Genomic DNA, 16,831 nt, shown 5'->3' with positions numbered 1-16,831 from the left:
GCAGCAGATGGCCCCGCCCCTCCCTGAGCCTGGTTCTGCCGGAGGTTTCTTCCTGTTAAAAGGGAGTTTTTTCTTCCCACTGTTGCCAAAGTGCTTGCTCTGTTCAAAGATGGTTTTCACAGTGGACATAGATGCTTCTTTCGCTCCTCTTTCTAACCATCTGTCTTCTCTGTCCAGAATGTGAACATTGACCTTTGTCCTTCAGATGCAGATGGACAGCCGAGTCTTGCCCCGTCGAGGCAGCTCTTCTCTGTTATTCTATTCTTATAGCTAAGAACAGAATTGATCCACTTCCAAGGGCAAATTAAAACTTTACAAAAACAACTGGTTTGTGTAGTTTATGTCATCTTATAGTTAATGAGGCAGCTTAAGATTCACCATATCAACAGAACCTGTGCTTGTAGTCTAATGATTCAGTTTGCAACACATGACCAACACTGAGGTCTGCCTTTAGGTGGAGACAGCCCGGCAATTCCACCTGTGAATATTTGAGAATAAAGGAGGGAAGGGAAAAGGGGAAAAAACAAAGAAACCAAAACCTCTGCTTTTTTGAATTTTAACACATGATTTAATTAACCCTGTCCTGTCTGGCAGCTTTTGCGATTAAGATTGTGTCTGATTGCACTGTTGTGCCAAACACATTTTGCTTTTCCTCTGTGACCATGTCCCACAGGGACCCAGGCCCAGCCACACATACCATTCACTCACTCATACATACCCACCAATGACACACAGACACACGAAGCCACACATGCAGACACAATGACCACTTGCCCCCCCAGCAAGCAGACTGTTTAACCTAACTGTTGAACAGTAGCGCTCATCCCCTGTCATTGTCTAAGATGCAGATAAAAATGAAGGGCAGATAACAGTTAAGGGGTGAACGGGGCCACTGCAGCAGTCCCACCCACAAGCCTCTGGGGGGGCCCCTCAAGGGCCTGTGAGTGTGTGTGGTAATATGTTGTGAACTGTAATGGAGGATGAAGGAACTGATACCAGTTACTGCCCCTCACACTCAGCTGGCCTATAGAAAACTTCTGGGACATTGAATATCAGACGTCAGTAGGAGAAGTCAGTCATACAGCGTTTGGACGTAGTGTTTTCTCCCACTGACAACGACAGAATCAGCTTTTTTGGATTTCCTTACCTGGATGACTGAGCAAGCATCAAGACTGTGTGTGTGTGTGTGTGTGTGGGGGGGTCATACCAAGTACTGACTATCATTTTTCTACAAAGTGGACCCTCTGCTGCAGCATCTTTTCACTTTGTTTCCATCATTCCTAACACATTAGACTCACTGCCGCTTTCTACTCTACCTGAGCACTCAGGGCATTATGCAACCCGACTTACCCTTTCATACAAACACTGTTTTTCTAGGCTGAAGTACTTTTAGCTAACATGCATTAGTAGATGCTGCTCTGCCTCCTGAGCTACAACCAACTCTACCCCTCACATTTCAGGATAGCCTGGACTCAAACCAGGCCTGTTCAGAATGTGTACATCCTCATCATTGAAAGACTGGCCACTGAGTGTAGGTGTAAACACTGCAGAGTCCTGGCCTGATGAGTTAGCTCTTCTGTGGTGTGTCATCCTCTTAGCCACAGGCTGTTTGGTTCCCCCGATGAATAAAACACAGCAATCCACTGGCTGCTGTATCCGTGGGGATGGTGTTCAGTCGGTGTTGTATTATACTGACACATAGCCAATTTAGACCCATTTGGGGGTGCTTAGGTATCATCAGAGCACCCCTAAAATAACCATAGTTGTAATAACAGCATATTGTTGGTTATTTTCTAGAATTATGATGTTACACTTTTCTAATTTGTCTATTCACAACACTACAGCATAGAATGAAAACAGGTTTTATGACCCGATTCACCCAGTTGGTGCTCCCATTACTGATGGCAATTTCACAGTCTCAGCCTGAGACTAAAAAAAGTCACTTGGGACGAAACATTTCTCCCACTGAACACGCCGCATCCAGATAAACAGAATCAACTTTCTGGGATCCTAATAGAGCCTGCATCAACACATATCAGATGTCCAGTAGGATTTTTTCCTTGATGGAGTTTCGAACTATATCTTTCATTTTTTGTATGCAGTATATGTGTGACGTCTTCTGAGCTACTGTCTGCAGGAACTGCAGAACAATGTCAGCCATGTGTGCATGAGGAAACATACAGCAAAAGAAAGAAAAAGTAATTATAATGACACAGATGAAAGAGTACAATATGGCTTTAATGAACAGTGAAACTAAAGAGATTACATTTATACTCTCTGAGAAGCCTGAGAGAGAACATCAAGAGAAATCATTAACAGAAACTGAATTTTATCCATTTTTAATCTCACTGTGCAACACAGTGGTATAGAGGAACACCTTGTCAACACAAGGTGTTCCTCTATACCACTCTACGAGCACACAACCAGCAGAGTATGCACAGTTGTTATCTCGCATACAGGGAGTTCCACCAAACCTATGCAGCGCAGATGGATAAGGGGAAGATTTCAGCAACTTGAAGCATGAAAACATAAACTAAAGACACTCCTCCATCATGTTCGGTTAATCACATGATTTGTGTGACAGGGCACTCCTCAGGCTGATCCAGGAACAGCGTCTGAAACATGTGGTTGTAGAAGTCAGGGTGGTAGAGGCAGGCCCGGGCACAGTCTGGGCTGAAGTTCAACTCTAGGATCTGAGGTTGTATTATACGTTCACCTGAAGGATGAGAACACATAAACGATTCACAGGCTGATCACACAGTAAATAAAGTTTTAGTCTGATAAACTGATATGTGCAATGTCTTGTTACAAAACTACACCTGTTGTGCCGCCAACAGGTGTAGTTTTGTAAAAAGACTGTAAATGGGCCGAAATAGCCAAACACTTTCCAAAGACACTGTCTCATTAAGCTCTCTGAAGCTCACAGTAAACACATTTCTTGATGCCATATTCTAGGAAGACTGGATAAGCAGAAAATAACTGCAAAATATGGCATGTCTTTATCCTGTCTTCCTTCTCTCACCCCAACTGGTGGCAGCAGATGGCTCCGCCCCTCCCTGAGCCTGGTTCTGCTGGAGGTTTCTTCCTGTTAAAAGGGAGTTTTTCCTTCCCACTGTCACCAAAGTGCTTGCTCATAGGGGGTCATGTGATTGTTGGGTTTTTCTCTGTATGTATCATTGTAGGGTCTACCTTACAATACAAAGCGCCTTGAGGCGACTGCTGCTGTGATTTGGCACTGTGTAAATAAAACTGAATTGAATTGAAGTCTAGATACAGACACTTTATTCTGGTTCAGATGCACCAAGGCACGATTACAAGGATTCAGACTCTGGGGTAGGGTCTGCATGTTTTGTTGTAAAAAAGGTGTTTTGAGTTTCTTTTCTTTAATCTGTACCCTTCTCCTGTCACTTTCATGAATCCCTGTTTTACTCTGAGCCTTTGTCTTCAAAAGACCTCGAGCTCAATAAGGCCTCTGAAATGTTGATAGATGCTACAAGGGCTCATTTTGATTTAGTCGTGAAAGTGACCTCTTTTACATATTTACTACACAAATACAGACATTCACTCAATTCTAGCTGTGCATCAGGGAGAGTGTTAATCACATGGACGATTCTACCAAGCAGCTAAATCACTTCAGAGAGAAAAAACCTTGTATCCAAATTGGACAGCTAACGTCCTGTGTCACTGACATCCTGATTTCTTCACACGTGGAGCGAAGGATGGAAATGCCTCTCATGCAGCCTGACACCAGCCTGATCTGAACTTGTGACGGTGGTTCTGAGAGCTAGTTTGCTGCAAGAGATGCTGCTAAAATGCAACTTGCTTGTTAAGTATTTAAACTTATAACCCCACTTTAACCTCTTTTCTACTGTCAGGGCTGCTGTACGTGATGATCCTTTTTATCTTGCAATCTGTACTTGTACAGTGTGGATTTCCTCCGAGCTTTCCAGAAAGTTGAATGATGGTAAAACATGCTTTGCACAGCTTTTAAATGAGTCTGTGTGATTCTTTCCTGCCTGGGAGTGCATAACGGGACAAATTTGCAACCTCTCCTCCGCCCTCTCAACCTTGATTGAAGCAGAATCTCAAAGTTACAGAATCTTGTGTTAATGAATTTGGGGAGACAAAATAAATGTAGAGAGATGCTCCCAAAGGTCACAGAAGAAAAAACATGAGCCAGGTCAAATGAAAAGAGAGCTTGCCTTTGAAACAAATGTGGTTAAGGTGCCATTCCTCTGAGGCTCAAACAAATGTTACTGGCTTTGATGATCAGTAGGATAAATGCTCACCATTTTGTCCTCTACTCCACTTTAGCATGAGGTCTACAGCATAGATGGCCCGGGATGAAGGATAGGGACAAATACCATATGGTGCCGGTCTAGAAGTGGCTGCCTCAAAGAGCTCCTTGAAAGCTTTAAATAACTCTCCCTGTAAAGAAAAATGGACAGAAACCCAGATTTGAGTACGATAACCATACTAGGATTAAGGCCTTAGAGATACTGTCACACGTGCTTCATAATCTGTGCAGATGCTGCTACTTAATCTGCAGATTCAACAGGTGGTGTGAGGGCTTTAGATACTCCTGGAAGAATCATAATTTGTGCTGACATGCCACTGATGACTGAAAACATCAGTGACCAGCTTGGTATCACTTCTTATAAACAAACCATTTCCCTAAACTCTCAGAAAGAGCATCCTAAACTGAAAAGCACTTAACATTTTCACTCACTTCCACTTCTTTCCATGGATACTGTGGGTACTGCTTCTCAAACATTGGGATGAACTCATCATAGTGCACCTACAAAAGGGACCCATCCAAACTGTTATCACTAGACTTTGATGACGACAACAGCTATGGCAAGACATACAAATTAAAATAGAGAAGATACCTGCTTAAGCTCCACCCCCTCGGCATAGTTCATGACAGTGAAGTGCTTTTGGTAATCATCAAAATGGTCCAAGGAGAACGGTCTAGGCAGAAACACCGAAAGATCAGCACCAGCACGGCAAAGGGTCAAAGATGGAGGAGCAACAACAAACTGCCATCATAACAGGTTTAACTTCGTGAAGAGCCAATCGATGGATAAGAAACAAGAAAATCTTTGAATATGAAAGAATAGACAGAAACATTATTTTGCTAGTTTTGGTTGGTTTGTAACTTCTATGTTAACTTTTGATATATTTAATTAAATTGTGCTGTTATTTTTTACATCAAATGGAACAAAAAACAAACTAATGAGTGCCACAAAAGCAGTGTGAGCCATCATCTGCCTTTTCCTGTCTGACTTCGCTTTGTTTCATAGCAGCTGGATTACATCCATAGTTAATAATCTGTGGACACTAAGCAAAGTCTGAGGAAACAGACTGTGCAGAGAAAGGTACCCTACAGGAAAGAACTCTTTCTGTATGTATGCATTTCTTACCTGTTGGCAAAGCGCAGCCAGAAGACATTATAGGCATAGAGACGCAGAGGCTGCACAGAACGCAACATCAACATGTAGCGAATGTCAAACTTCACCATTCCCACTTCCTCCCTGCTGAACAGGACTGGATCTTCGAGATACTTGCACACCACCTGGAACATGAAAACAACTGTGAGCTTTACAGTCCTGACACCGTGTGAATCTTAAAGTCATGCAGCACGGAGTCTGCAACTCTGTATCCCTTTGAAGATTTCTGTGAAGGAAATTAGTTTTACCTTAGCGTATCGATCCTGTGTTCTGATAACAGTAAATATAAATATATGAGTTACAGATAGAAAGGATAGCATCATATATGTCTTATGTGGTTAAATGGAGTGGTCCCTATACAGCACCTTTCTACCTGATCACTGTTTTCTGTGCTAATCTAACATTCACACTCTCGCACTCATACCCGATGGACGCGTCAGAGAGCAGCTTGGGGGTTAATCTTGCCCAGAGATATTTGGCATGCACCACTGGAGCAGATGGGATCAAATCAAACCTTATTAGCAGATGAACTGTTCTAGAATTACTGTATTATTTTTGTAAAGTAATGCAGTGTTATAAAATGAGAATATCTATTAGTTAATGAAGTTAACAATAGTAGTTAACAACAGCTAATCATGCATAATTCTGATGTGTGAATGTCATTGTGACTGGTTGTCTGTAACTCTGTGTTAGCCCTGCGACAGGCCAGCGACCTGTCCAGGGTGTAAGACTAGTTTATGGTCATTCTCATCACACTGCTCTTCTCTTTTCCTAATTAATTATCAAGGCTTCTACCCATCTTTCTTTGACCTCATCCACCATTGAGGTCAAGTGGAAGCGGTTTGGAAAGTGATACAGAAGGCCCTTTCTGAACACATACACATACATATATAAGTTTATATAAGTGTCATTCGTGGTTTCTGTGTATGTGTGCCATCACCTTTGGTGTACTCTCTCGCTGCCTGATTATGTAATCCAGGTTGTTGGTTATGTGTGTGTCTAGTCCACGAGCTAAATTCCAAGGCTTACAGATCCAGTGGTTATCTTCTCCCCTGAAAAATATAAGGCAACTTTTAATTATCCAGTTAATAATGATAATAACAATAATAAACACATAAAAGGAAACTTGTGTTCAATTATTTCTTCATTGTAACACTGCCTGTTTATGGTCCACACTTGCATTCGTGGGTTGTTCCCTTTAAAATCTCTGCTGATGCCAAACAGCTTAAGCTGCTATTGACTTTTGCTTGCTGCTGTTTATTAAATTAGATGATTGAAGTCTGAAGAAAGAACAATTCAATTCCATTCTATTTATATAGCACCAAATCACAACAGCAGTCGCCTCAAGGCGCTTTACATTGTAAAGACCATAAAACATTAATAAACAGGAACATGTGGAAGAACCATACCAAGCCACAGACTGGATCTCTCCTGTTCACCAGGACGGTCACACACTGTTGTGGGATCCCACCCTTCAATCTGCATTTGTCACAACATGCCCAAGCAGACCCTGTAAGTGTTTGATGGGACGGAGGTCGGGACTGCAGGCAGGCCCTTCCATCCTCTAATCTCTGATAAAGATGACAACACAGGGTGGGGTTTAAGTTCAGTCCCAGACTGTGGCAGTAGGTCGATATCTCACCATCACACTGCCTCTACCAGAAGCTGTTACAGTATAGCCTGGATTATACTTGGTTGCTGGTGACCCACATGCTTCCAGTTCCCTTCTTTCAGCACTTCTCAAGCTTCTCATGCTCCTTTTTCCTGATATTGCTGCCATTTGATAACAGCTACGACCGTCTTCCTCTGCTTGTCCAGCATCACTATGTTAGCCATCACCAGTTTGTCTGTATCTGGAAGTCCCACAGGATCTTAGCTCGGTCATTCTCAAGCACCCTAGGGGAGCGTGTCCCTTTTTGACCTCAGGACTTCCAGGCCATACTCAGCACAGATGTTTCTGTACACTATTCAGGGTGTCTGTGTGAAACACTGCGGTTAAGTTCTTCCTTCCTTTTATTATTCGTCATAAAAACTAGAGATGACTAGAAACAAACAAAATCAGAATCCCAACCTTTGTTGCTGGTAATGCTTGATGAACTGTGGCAGCTCTGTCTGTAGGTTGAAGGTCTGCGGTAACCAGTCGGGTCCTGGGCTGCCTTTCACCCTGCGAGCCACAGCAGCCAGGCAGTCCTTCACCGTGATGATGCTCTCACAGGGAAACTGGTTCAGCAACACATGAGGCCGCTCCACACTGAGTTTGCTGCCAAATCAAAACATGATACTTAACCTTTCAGACAGTCCGACAACAACCTCACCTAACGCTGGTTCATAGCTGCTTTTATCAAGTGTCAACACAACTTTGCTGATAGACTTAGAATAATCCCATGTTTGAGTTTGAGATTAACTCATGAACTCTGACTTCTTTTAACCGTCTGGTATTTATGAACTTAAATACCTCCCCAGCATGAAAACAGGTCACTTTTTAAAATTGTGTTGGAATCAATTAAAGCTGAGATTAGGATGTTTATGCAACAATGTAGCGCAGCCTAGCAACAAGCATACAGAGTTTATTATTAATTATTTACTTATTAAGTCACACAAAAAAACATGTTCTTGGCATTCACACACAATAAAGCCTGTTTTCATAATTCCTGCCTGACAGTTGGTCAAGATCAGTGTTAGCTTTGAAATAAAGTCTAATAAAGTCTTTCTATTAGTCACTCAACACACACACACCAACAGAATACACAAACTGTGAGTTAACATAATAATATTCTAACACAGCCAGGATCATACCTATTTGGACAACTGATCTCTATTATTGTTGGATAAGTCACTTATGAAGAAATCATGTCTGTCTAGCTCCATAATGTCACCGAGTTATGAATGCAGCTTCGCTTGCTCACCTGTAGTCTTTGATGTGATTATAGCGCCAAATGATATCTGCCTCGTCCTCATCCTCTATCAGCTGGAACCGAGGGTGGCTAAGGTTGTTTGTTACTTGTGACATTTCAGAGTAAACCCTGGAAACAAATGAACAAAACAATAACAAAAAACTCTTTTTGTTGAGCTTTTTAATTAGCACTTAAAGTGGACATGAAACTCTTTATCTATAAACTTGCACCACTGAGCGCTGCTCTCAAAAACAGACTGTCTGTGACGCTGGATTTAAGAAATTAGGGCTTAAAGTTTTAAAACATGTTTAGCGCCATCTTGTGTCAGTATATTATGTGACATCATGGGTTGGTTGGTTGCGATCAGTAGACTTGCATTAGTTTATGTTAGGTAATTGGTAACAAACCCAATAACTCAGGGAAAGCGAAGGGACGTAAACTAAAAATCAGTCTCTGGTGGCTCTTCGTTGTTTGGTTAGCTATACTGAAACACCTGCTAGCTGTAATGTTTGGATTTGTAAAGCACTTTGTAAATGAAGACTGTATGAAGGAAAGCCTGTTTGAGTCAGATGACAGGTTGTTCACCAGACTCACCAGCTGGAGTCAAAAACGGATTTTTCCTTGTATGTAGTGAGTGGCACAATCAGCTAACACGATTATATGTATTTTATGCAATAAAGGAATGTCTGTTCTCATCCAGACAGTTTACAACCTAACAGCTTAATACAGATCTCCTCCATACCTGCCTCACGCCCTGGAGGACGGGGCTGTGGCCCCCCCACACCCTCTAGCAGATCATTACATGAAGGAACCTTTTAAAAAAACAAGCGCGTCCATGCTCACAGGTGTACACACGGGTGATCACACCCACAAACTACACCCTTTTTGGCTCCTACCTCAAAGCACACTGTGTTCTGTTGATCTTATGTGCTGCACAATAATGTTTAATATTTAGTATTTACTGTCATATTCCATATATCATTGTGATGTTGTTTATTCTATTACTCTTGTTCTCTTCTGCTTGCTTTCTTTTTTCTTTCTCAGCAGGTGATCCAGGTGATTGATATATGCATTTTTTTTTCCTCTGCCCGTTTTGTTGGTTTTTGTCTTTTTGCCCTTCTCCCCCGTCCCTCTTCTCAGCTGTTTCTCTTTCCCTCTTTCTTTCTCCCCTTCTTTCCCCCAGTCAAGTCTGTCCCGTATTCAGTAAGTGAAAATAAAATAAACAATAAAAGGTGAATCAAATGGACCATTACGGCAAGGCTGGGATGGTCAATTTGGTAAAGTAAATCCGTTGGGCATCTTTCTTTGCCTTTAGACAACAATTCTGATGGCAAAAGAGCCAAACGGGACAGGCAAAAAAAAAAAAAGAAAAAATACAGAGCTTCCCAAAGTGTGGGGCCCCCCGCCTAGGGGGGCGCAGGGCCATTGCAGGGGGCGGGCACCGTAAGGGAAAACACTTGGCACTTAGAGCACGGGTGGGAAAAAGGAAACGCGTTGCGACACTGTATCGAATAAGGGATACAAATAACATCAGGCTGATCCTGCCACGATTTGTTCCCTGGTTCAAATCACGGACTAACAGGATCCCACAGCTGTTTATGTTTTTGAACTCATTTTGCACAGAGAGGCATTTTTTGAAAAATGTACTGACAGCAATGTTGAACATTATTACACAGGAAAGAAACAACTACAGTAAAATAATCACCCCGTGACTCCTCTGCCTTTGTAAATAGACAGTAACTGTTTGTGTATGTAAGCGTGTAAAACCTGCAGACAGTCAGATTAACAGGATTTTGTCTCTATCTGCCATTCTGCAGTTCATCTCATGTAAACAATAACGTGGCCACAGCGTGATGTGAAAAAAGGCACATATTTTATCGTCCACACTAAATGCAAAAAAGGAGTTTTAAAAAATCTCCATTCATGGTTTGGGAACCACTGGGTTAATACATGTGCATCACAACACAAACACAAACTGTTCTTCTTACCGAAGCACGAACCCTGTCACTATGTCCGCAGCAAAAATAGACTGATGTGTTCGATGGAGAGACGAAAAACCAAGAAGCTGTTTTTGGTTAACTGTCTGGTTTAAAATATAACATCCAGTCAGTCTCATTGTATACTCTTGTATATGTTTAATCGGCTTCATCTGATATATACGATCTCAAAGAGATTGAGCTCTTCCAGCTTATCTTTACCCACAAGTGGAGGAAAAGGATTAAACATCCAGCCTTTTTATGGGGACGGTGACACAGAGCGCTAAAGTAGAGTTTACTTAGCAGTGACTTTGTTAATAGTTCAACATATTTAATTCTAATTCAAAGTATAATCAAGACCAGATCTAATCACCAGGATGAGTAAGAAAATCATGTTTGAGTAATGAACGCCTGACTTTTTCACCCAGATTCCCGAAGCATTCTTTTGACTACAGTGTGTCCTCGGCTCCGTCTGTGTATGAGAGCACAGCAGACTCTGTGTGTGTGTGTGTGTGTGTGTGTGTGTGTGTGTGTGTGTGAGTGTGTGTGTGTGTGTGTGTGTGTGTGTGTGTGTGAAAGGCACCAGAGTCCAATGTGACTGTGTGAAGTGATGCTGTGACTGACAAACACAGCGTCATAAAGGGAAAAAGCAGGTTCAGTTCACATGAGACTGAGCTAATGAGAACTCATGTTGATGTAAAGCAGCATATAAACTGAATGAGACATGATGAAGAGCGACAGCATATATGAAGCGATTTGCTGTATAAAACCCTGAGCAGAAGTTATTTTGAGTTCCTTTAAATTCAGAAAAGTTTTTCTAGTTGTAGACGTAGCATGAAACAATGAATCCTGTACCTTAGATTTCAGTTGAGCACCAACTATGTATTCAGATACATTCCACCACACACTGAAATCTGGCCTCTATGTTGGTAGAGATTAAAATATTATCTATAGTCAGACAAACACTACACGGAGATCATCTCGACCTGCAAATTCCCAACAAAGTAAATGTGTTATCTTTAGTGAGGGAGAGAGTGGAGGCAGGCAGCGAGCTTCCTGACACACATGAACAGGCGTGAACAAGCAACGTCTGAAGCTGTGGACCAGCTCAGTATTTCTCCTTCATATTCAGATATCCACTTTCTCTGTGTCACATTATCATTATTATATTATCCAAATACAGAAGTCTGCAGCAAGTCAGTGCCTAACTCAGAAAGGCCCTACAGGTAAATATAATAAAAAAGATTTCTGTAACAGTGACAAACTTACTTGTAGACTTTGTCCTTCGGAGCAGTGTAAGGCTGTATTTCCACTGGAAGCTGCTCCTTGTTTTCCCGAGCAATGTTCTGCAGACACAGAGACGACCCAACAATTAGGCTTCAGTTCAGCTCAGATATTGACTGTGGATACATCACATACAGTGGTGGGAAAAAGTGTTCCTGACTTCATATGTTTGTCAAACTTAAACGTTTCAGATCATCAAACAAATTTAAATCCAGGACAAAGATTTCACCTCCTTTAAAAATGCAGTTTTAAATGTTTATTATTACCAGCTGGGCCCACTCATCTTTGCAGGATTGTTGTAATTCAGCCACACTGGAGGGTTTTTCAGGTCATGCCACAGCATCTCAAGATTCAAGATTCAAGAACTTTATACACAGTATACAGCGTTTCACCCCAAGCCCCCCTGGTGCATTTATGTGAGTATAAATGATATATCTCCAAGAGATATAAAACTAGGATTTACACATAAATAATAACTTGCTAAATTTGGGTCAAATTAAGTGATAAAAAGGTACTATTACTAACTTTATCTATGTACAATAAACACAGACAGGACAGAGACAATATGAAGTGGATTGTGCAGCAGGTACTGAATACCAGGTTCAAGTTATGAGTCAGGATATTTTAGACGAGAACGGACGAAGACGTGCAAGAGACAAAATGTGCAAATATATATTTTACTGTTAGGAAGATGTTCTGGTTCTACTTAAGTGTCTTCTTAATTCAACAGGTCTGCCAGTAATCAGGCCTTGGTGTATTTAATCAAACTGAACTCACCTTTCAAAAACACGTGGTTAATCACAGTTGGATCATAATTTAGGAAATGAGGAAGGGGGTGACTGGACTGTGCCTTAGGTACCGAATGAAAATACTTTGTCGTATTTAAATCTCCTATTAGTGAAACTTATTTAACATTATTTACTACTTTGTGAACTGTTTGACTTTTTTAAATCAAGAATCCAAAAGACTGAATCTGAGTTTGAGATGAGAATAAAGTTTAATAGAATTCTTGAGGCTGATAAATTTATGTGGTACTCCTCACCTCAAAGAATGAGTCCGGGGGCTCAGCTGTGACGCTGCTGACCTCTTCTAGATCACTAGGTATCCATGGTAACAGACGGCACTGCCGCACCAGAGGGTCTGGCTCTCCATATGTATAGTCACGGGTAACTTCATCTGTGGATAATAATGGAATGTAATGGTAAATGGCCTGTATTTATATAGCGCTTTACTAGTCCCTAAGGACCCCAAAGCGCTTTACATATCCAGTCATCCACTGGTGATGGCAAGCTACATTGTAGCCACAGCCACCCTGGGGCGCACTGACAGAGGCGAGGCTGCCGGACACTGGCGCCACCGGGCCCTCTGACCATCACCAGTAGGCAAAGGGTGAAGTGTCTTGCCCAAGGACACAACGACCATGACTGTCCAAGCCGGGGCTCGAACCGGCAACCTTCCGATTACAAGGCGAACTCCTAACTCTTGAGCCACGATCGCCACCATCCAATCATGTTGCATGTTTTAACAGGGAAACTCTATTTCAGGTATCTTGTATCCAAAGACAACCAGATGTATTCATTTTCTGAATTGTGACATGGTGATCGCTCCGTGTATGCTGTGTGCGCTTTCACCTCCTTCGTGCAGGTCCTGCAGAGGCCAGAGCACGGTGTAGGCTAACTGGCCCTGCACGTAGAAGAAAGGAGCCATGCTGCAGGTCGGTTGATCAGAGTGCCGCACCTGAGAGCCAAACTCATCCATGACGTACCACACGGGAACCTTGTCCTCTGGGGACTGCACAGGAAAACACGGGAGGAAGTGAGGCAGAGGAGGGTCAGGTTCTGGCTTTCAGGTCATTATTATCACAAACTCCCTTTTGTTCAAAGTGTGCGCAGCCCTCGTAAGGACAAGCGTTCATGTGCACACAGGAGGCTCTGAGGACTCAGCAGGTTTGATTTACACATTAGCTGCTTTATACTGAAATAAGTTTCACATCATGGTTCCTATAGTAGCTCCACAATCATCTGATATACAGTATTAGGAGAATCATGTGTAGTACATATCTAAGTGATAAGAGTAGTGTTTTCTCACACACCCCCTGAGAGAGCTGATAAGTCTGGTTGTACTTCCACATGCGCTCCATCACCAGCTCCACCGTGTCAGGGTCGGGGACCTCACCATGGAAGTCCAGCCCCATAAGGGCCGCCATTCTGGGCAACAGGCCTGGGATCTGTTCCAGCTGCTGCCGGGCATGATCCACGCGGTACGTCCACGCGTGATCTACCAGGAAAACGCTGCAGGAATATGGAGACAATCTCACGCTAGATGTTCGTTTGGAAAATTACCTTTAAAGAACTTTAAAATGCTGACGATTAATAAAATCTTAAAAATCTCTTTATTCACATAAAGAAAGCGCTGATGGAAAGTAGCAGCAGGAAATTTGCCCAGAAACGATACAGTTAAATATTTCTGTGGCGGTGTAATATGACTAAGCTGCAGCAGCTCTCCCCCTGGATTCCTTCAAGCTGACACCCTGACCTGCAGGGCACTTTTATTAATCATTTGTAGTCTATGAAATATTACTGGATGAACCTTTAACCTTGTCACTAAAGCAATAGTTCATTTTAGCTCAGAAAATGAAATGTAGTTACAACCAAGGGTTAAAGGGATTTCCATGGTTTTCTTAAGAATTCCAGTTGTTAACGATGTTCTCTTCTCACTATTTTGTTATAATGTTAATGAATTTAAGGTTTTCTGTGTCATTTTGTTTATATAAATACAAAACAGTAAAGGACAGGGTCAGGATTTCAATGTTCACAGCAATAACACAACAAACAACTACCCAGTTATTCTTGTTCACCATGAGGTAAGACAACTGATTAATTTCAGCTATTCTGAACATCACCCCATCCATGGGCTTCCTCTAACTACCTGTTCAAGGATTAACAGTTTGGAAATATGAAGCAAAACAGTACTCAGCTCATATAAATATACCAGATACCTGGACTTTGGCACAGCTTTGGAGGAGCAGAATCAAAGCATCTCAAAATATCAAATATGAAAAAGTATGATCTAACATCCAAGAGGAGAGGAAAAGCAATTTTCTGTTAAATAATTTATCTTTTACTTTGTTGATTTGTTAGTTGGAGGCTGGAGATCATCATAGCTATGTCCTTATCACGGGCATGGCTATTATAGTTAACAAAAACTGAGCTAAAAAGTGAAACAAAATGTAAAAAAGTTTTAGTTTGAAATCAAATTTAAAAAAAATACTGTTTTTGTTTATACACCACATCATTAGTTAATCATTCCTTATTATTGTCTGGTCCTCTTGCTCAATTGTCCCCTCCCATCAGACCAATTGGTTGCAGCAGATGGCCCCGCCCCTCCTTGAGCCGGGTCCTGCTGGAGGCTTCTTCCGGTTAAAAAGGAGTTTTTCCTTCCCGCTATTCCCAAAGGGTTTCTCAGGTTTTCTCTGTACTATTGGAGGGTCTTTAACTTTTAATATAAAAGGCCTGTATTTAAACACATTATATAAATACAAGTAAAGTGCAGCCCGCACCTTTGACGTGCAGTCTACAGTCGTTTATAGTGACATAAATAACACTTAAATGTTAAGGTCGCAGCATTCCTTTCCTCTCCAAGGAGCACAGACAAACGTGCAATCAGTGGAAGAAGAGTTATCGTTTGGCGCCCTCACCTGGTCGGCTCCGAGGCTTGCAGACCACTCTCCCGGGTTACAACCACTTTACATCTGATCTCATCTCCAGGATTGTCCTTCTTCTTCTCCTCTCCGTTTTCTTCATCTCCCTCCCCCTCATCGTCATCTTCTTGTTGGAACTGCATTATTCCGAAAACTTCCCCGGCATCATAAATCTACGGAAACAAACATGGCATGAAGGGGCCTGCTGGGAGAATGTCTTTTAATGTGTGCACGCCAAACCCCACGGTGCTGCATCTCAGCGTGTATGAAATGTCAGCAGCAGCTTTTTCTGCAACAGTAAACAAACAGTTATTAGGACTGAACATGTGTTTCAGTGCTTCGTGATGTCAGAGCACACCTCGCTGGTGATCTTGTGGTGCAGGCTCCTCCAGTAGACCGGAGGGATAGCTGAAGCCTGGAGCGCTGCGCTGTGGAGAGCCACGAACACTCGGAACTCCTCGTCCTCCGCGCCATTCGGAACCGTGGGGTTTGTTGACATTACTGCACTGGAAGTGTATCTCACGTGGAGACGGCGTTAGTAAACCCGGAAGAAGGAGGAGTTTAACAGCTACACAGCTATGCATTGTGGGAGAGTTTTTCGACTATCTGAACTAAAACATACTTCACAAATTAAAAACCCATTAGGGCACTTTTAGAAAAAAGTAACTGGGTTAAAACGCAAAGTCTCACATGTCAGAACAAAAATAAATATGGTCTTTAAATTAAGTAAATACAACCTGAGATGGACAACAACATAATACATGTTGGTGTGTCATGTTAGTCATTATTTATTTAACAAAATGCAGAAGCAGAGTGTGAAAGACCGAGTCCAGCCCCTGGTTGTTTCTGTCATTTCGCTTTTCAGACTGTCTCTGCATGTTGGCTTAGCTGCTGTTCAATGATAGTGACTGTGTAAAATGTCATGATTATCTGAGGCTATATTTGAATAAGACCTGCTGAGGACCAGATGACTTCATTTACATCCCGATATGTAAAACCTTAGGGAGGTGTTATATGTTCGTAGTACCATGACTGTAAATGCTTACTGACACGGACAAAAATCACAGTTCGTGCCCATTAACACAACACACTGACTGTTTGTTTTGCCCTAAGACCGGGCTGTTATACATCTGTCTGTAGCTTCTGTTTTTATCAGCAGCGCTAAGTGGCACAAGCTCAGGCTGGTACAGATGCTTTATATCGAATATGGTTCAGTTTAAGTTTAATCAAACTTTTGGATAGCTAACCCTAACTAACCTAGACAAACACAACTAGTATCTGCTGGCTGTCTGTCATGAGGGGACCTCGACAGCAGACCTAATCACTGAAGTTGTGGACACATATATGTGACAGACACAGAGGTATCAGAGTACCTGTAGCGTGTCTGAAATGATCTGAGATGTTTGTTTCTCATTTGGAAACTACAGAATTTCTGTGTCACATTAAAACTTCTGTGTTCTTCTCTCTTTGTTGTCAGATACAGGATAGATGGACAGTTTTGTCTAGCTGCAAACATCCCGCTGCAGC

General features: G+C 42.1%; 1 protein-coding gene across 1 annotated transcript; it reads right to left on the bottom strand.

The window, feature by feature from the left end:
• Positions 1-1,856: 1,856 nt before the first annotated feature.
• ttll12 (tubulin tyrosine ligase-like family, member 12) lies at positions 1,857-15,865 on the bottom strand. The gene is made up of 14 exons (XM_005949012.3): positions 15,663-15,865; positions 15,302-15,477; positions 13,697-13,895; positions 13,236-13,395; positions 12,647-12,780; positions 11,590-11,666; positions 8,357-8,473; positions 7,522-7,710; positions 6,391-6,502; positions 5,424-5,575; positions 4,890-4,971; positions 4,730-4,798; positions 4,290-4,428; positions 1,857-2,716 (listed from the first exon to the last, which is right to left on the bottom strand). The coding sequence occupies exons 1-14, from the start codon at positions 15,801-15,803 to the stop codon at positions 2,565-2,567; spliced, it is 1,899 nt and encodes a 632-aa protein (XP_005949074.1). The 5' UTR covers positions 15,804-15,865; the 3' UTR covers positions 1,857-2,564.
• Positions 15,866-16,831: the final 966 nt, after the last annotated feature.

This window comes from Haplochromis burtoni, unplaced genomic scaffold (assembly GCF_018398535.1).
Source record: "Haplochromis burtoni strain Fernald_Lab_line unplaced genomic scaffold, NCSU_Asbu1 Contig_241, whole genome shotgun sequence".
NCBI classification, from domain to species: Eukaryota; Metazoa; Chordata; class Actinopteri; order Cichliformes; family Cichlidae; genus Haplochromis; species Haplochromis burtoni.
The sequence above is the reverse complement of the archived record's forward strand: the minus strand, read 5'-3'. Positions and strand labels throughout refer to the sequence as shown.

Excerpts from the sequence above, each read along its gene's own strand:
- ttll12 (XM_005949012.3), bottom strand. The coding sequence starts at position 15,803 with ATGTCAACAAACCCCACGGTTCCGAATGGCGCGGAGGACGAGGAGTTC. Across the intron at positions 13,396-13,696 it reads CTTATCAGCTCTCTCAGGGG|TCCCCAGAGGACAAGGTTCC; the intron begins GTGTGTGAGAAA and ends TTTCCTGTGCAG. Across the intron at positions 12,781-13,235 it reads GCAGGACCTGCACGAAGGAG|ATGAAGTTACCCGTGACTAT; the intron begins GTGAAAGCGCAC and ends TATTATCCACAG.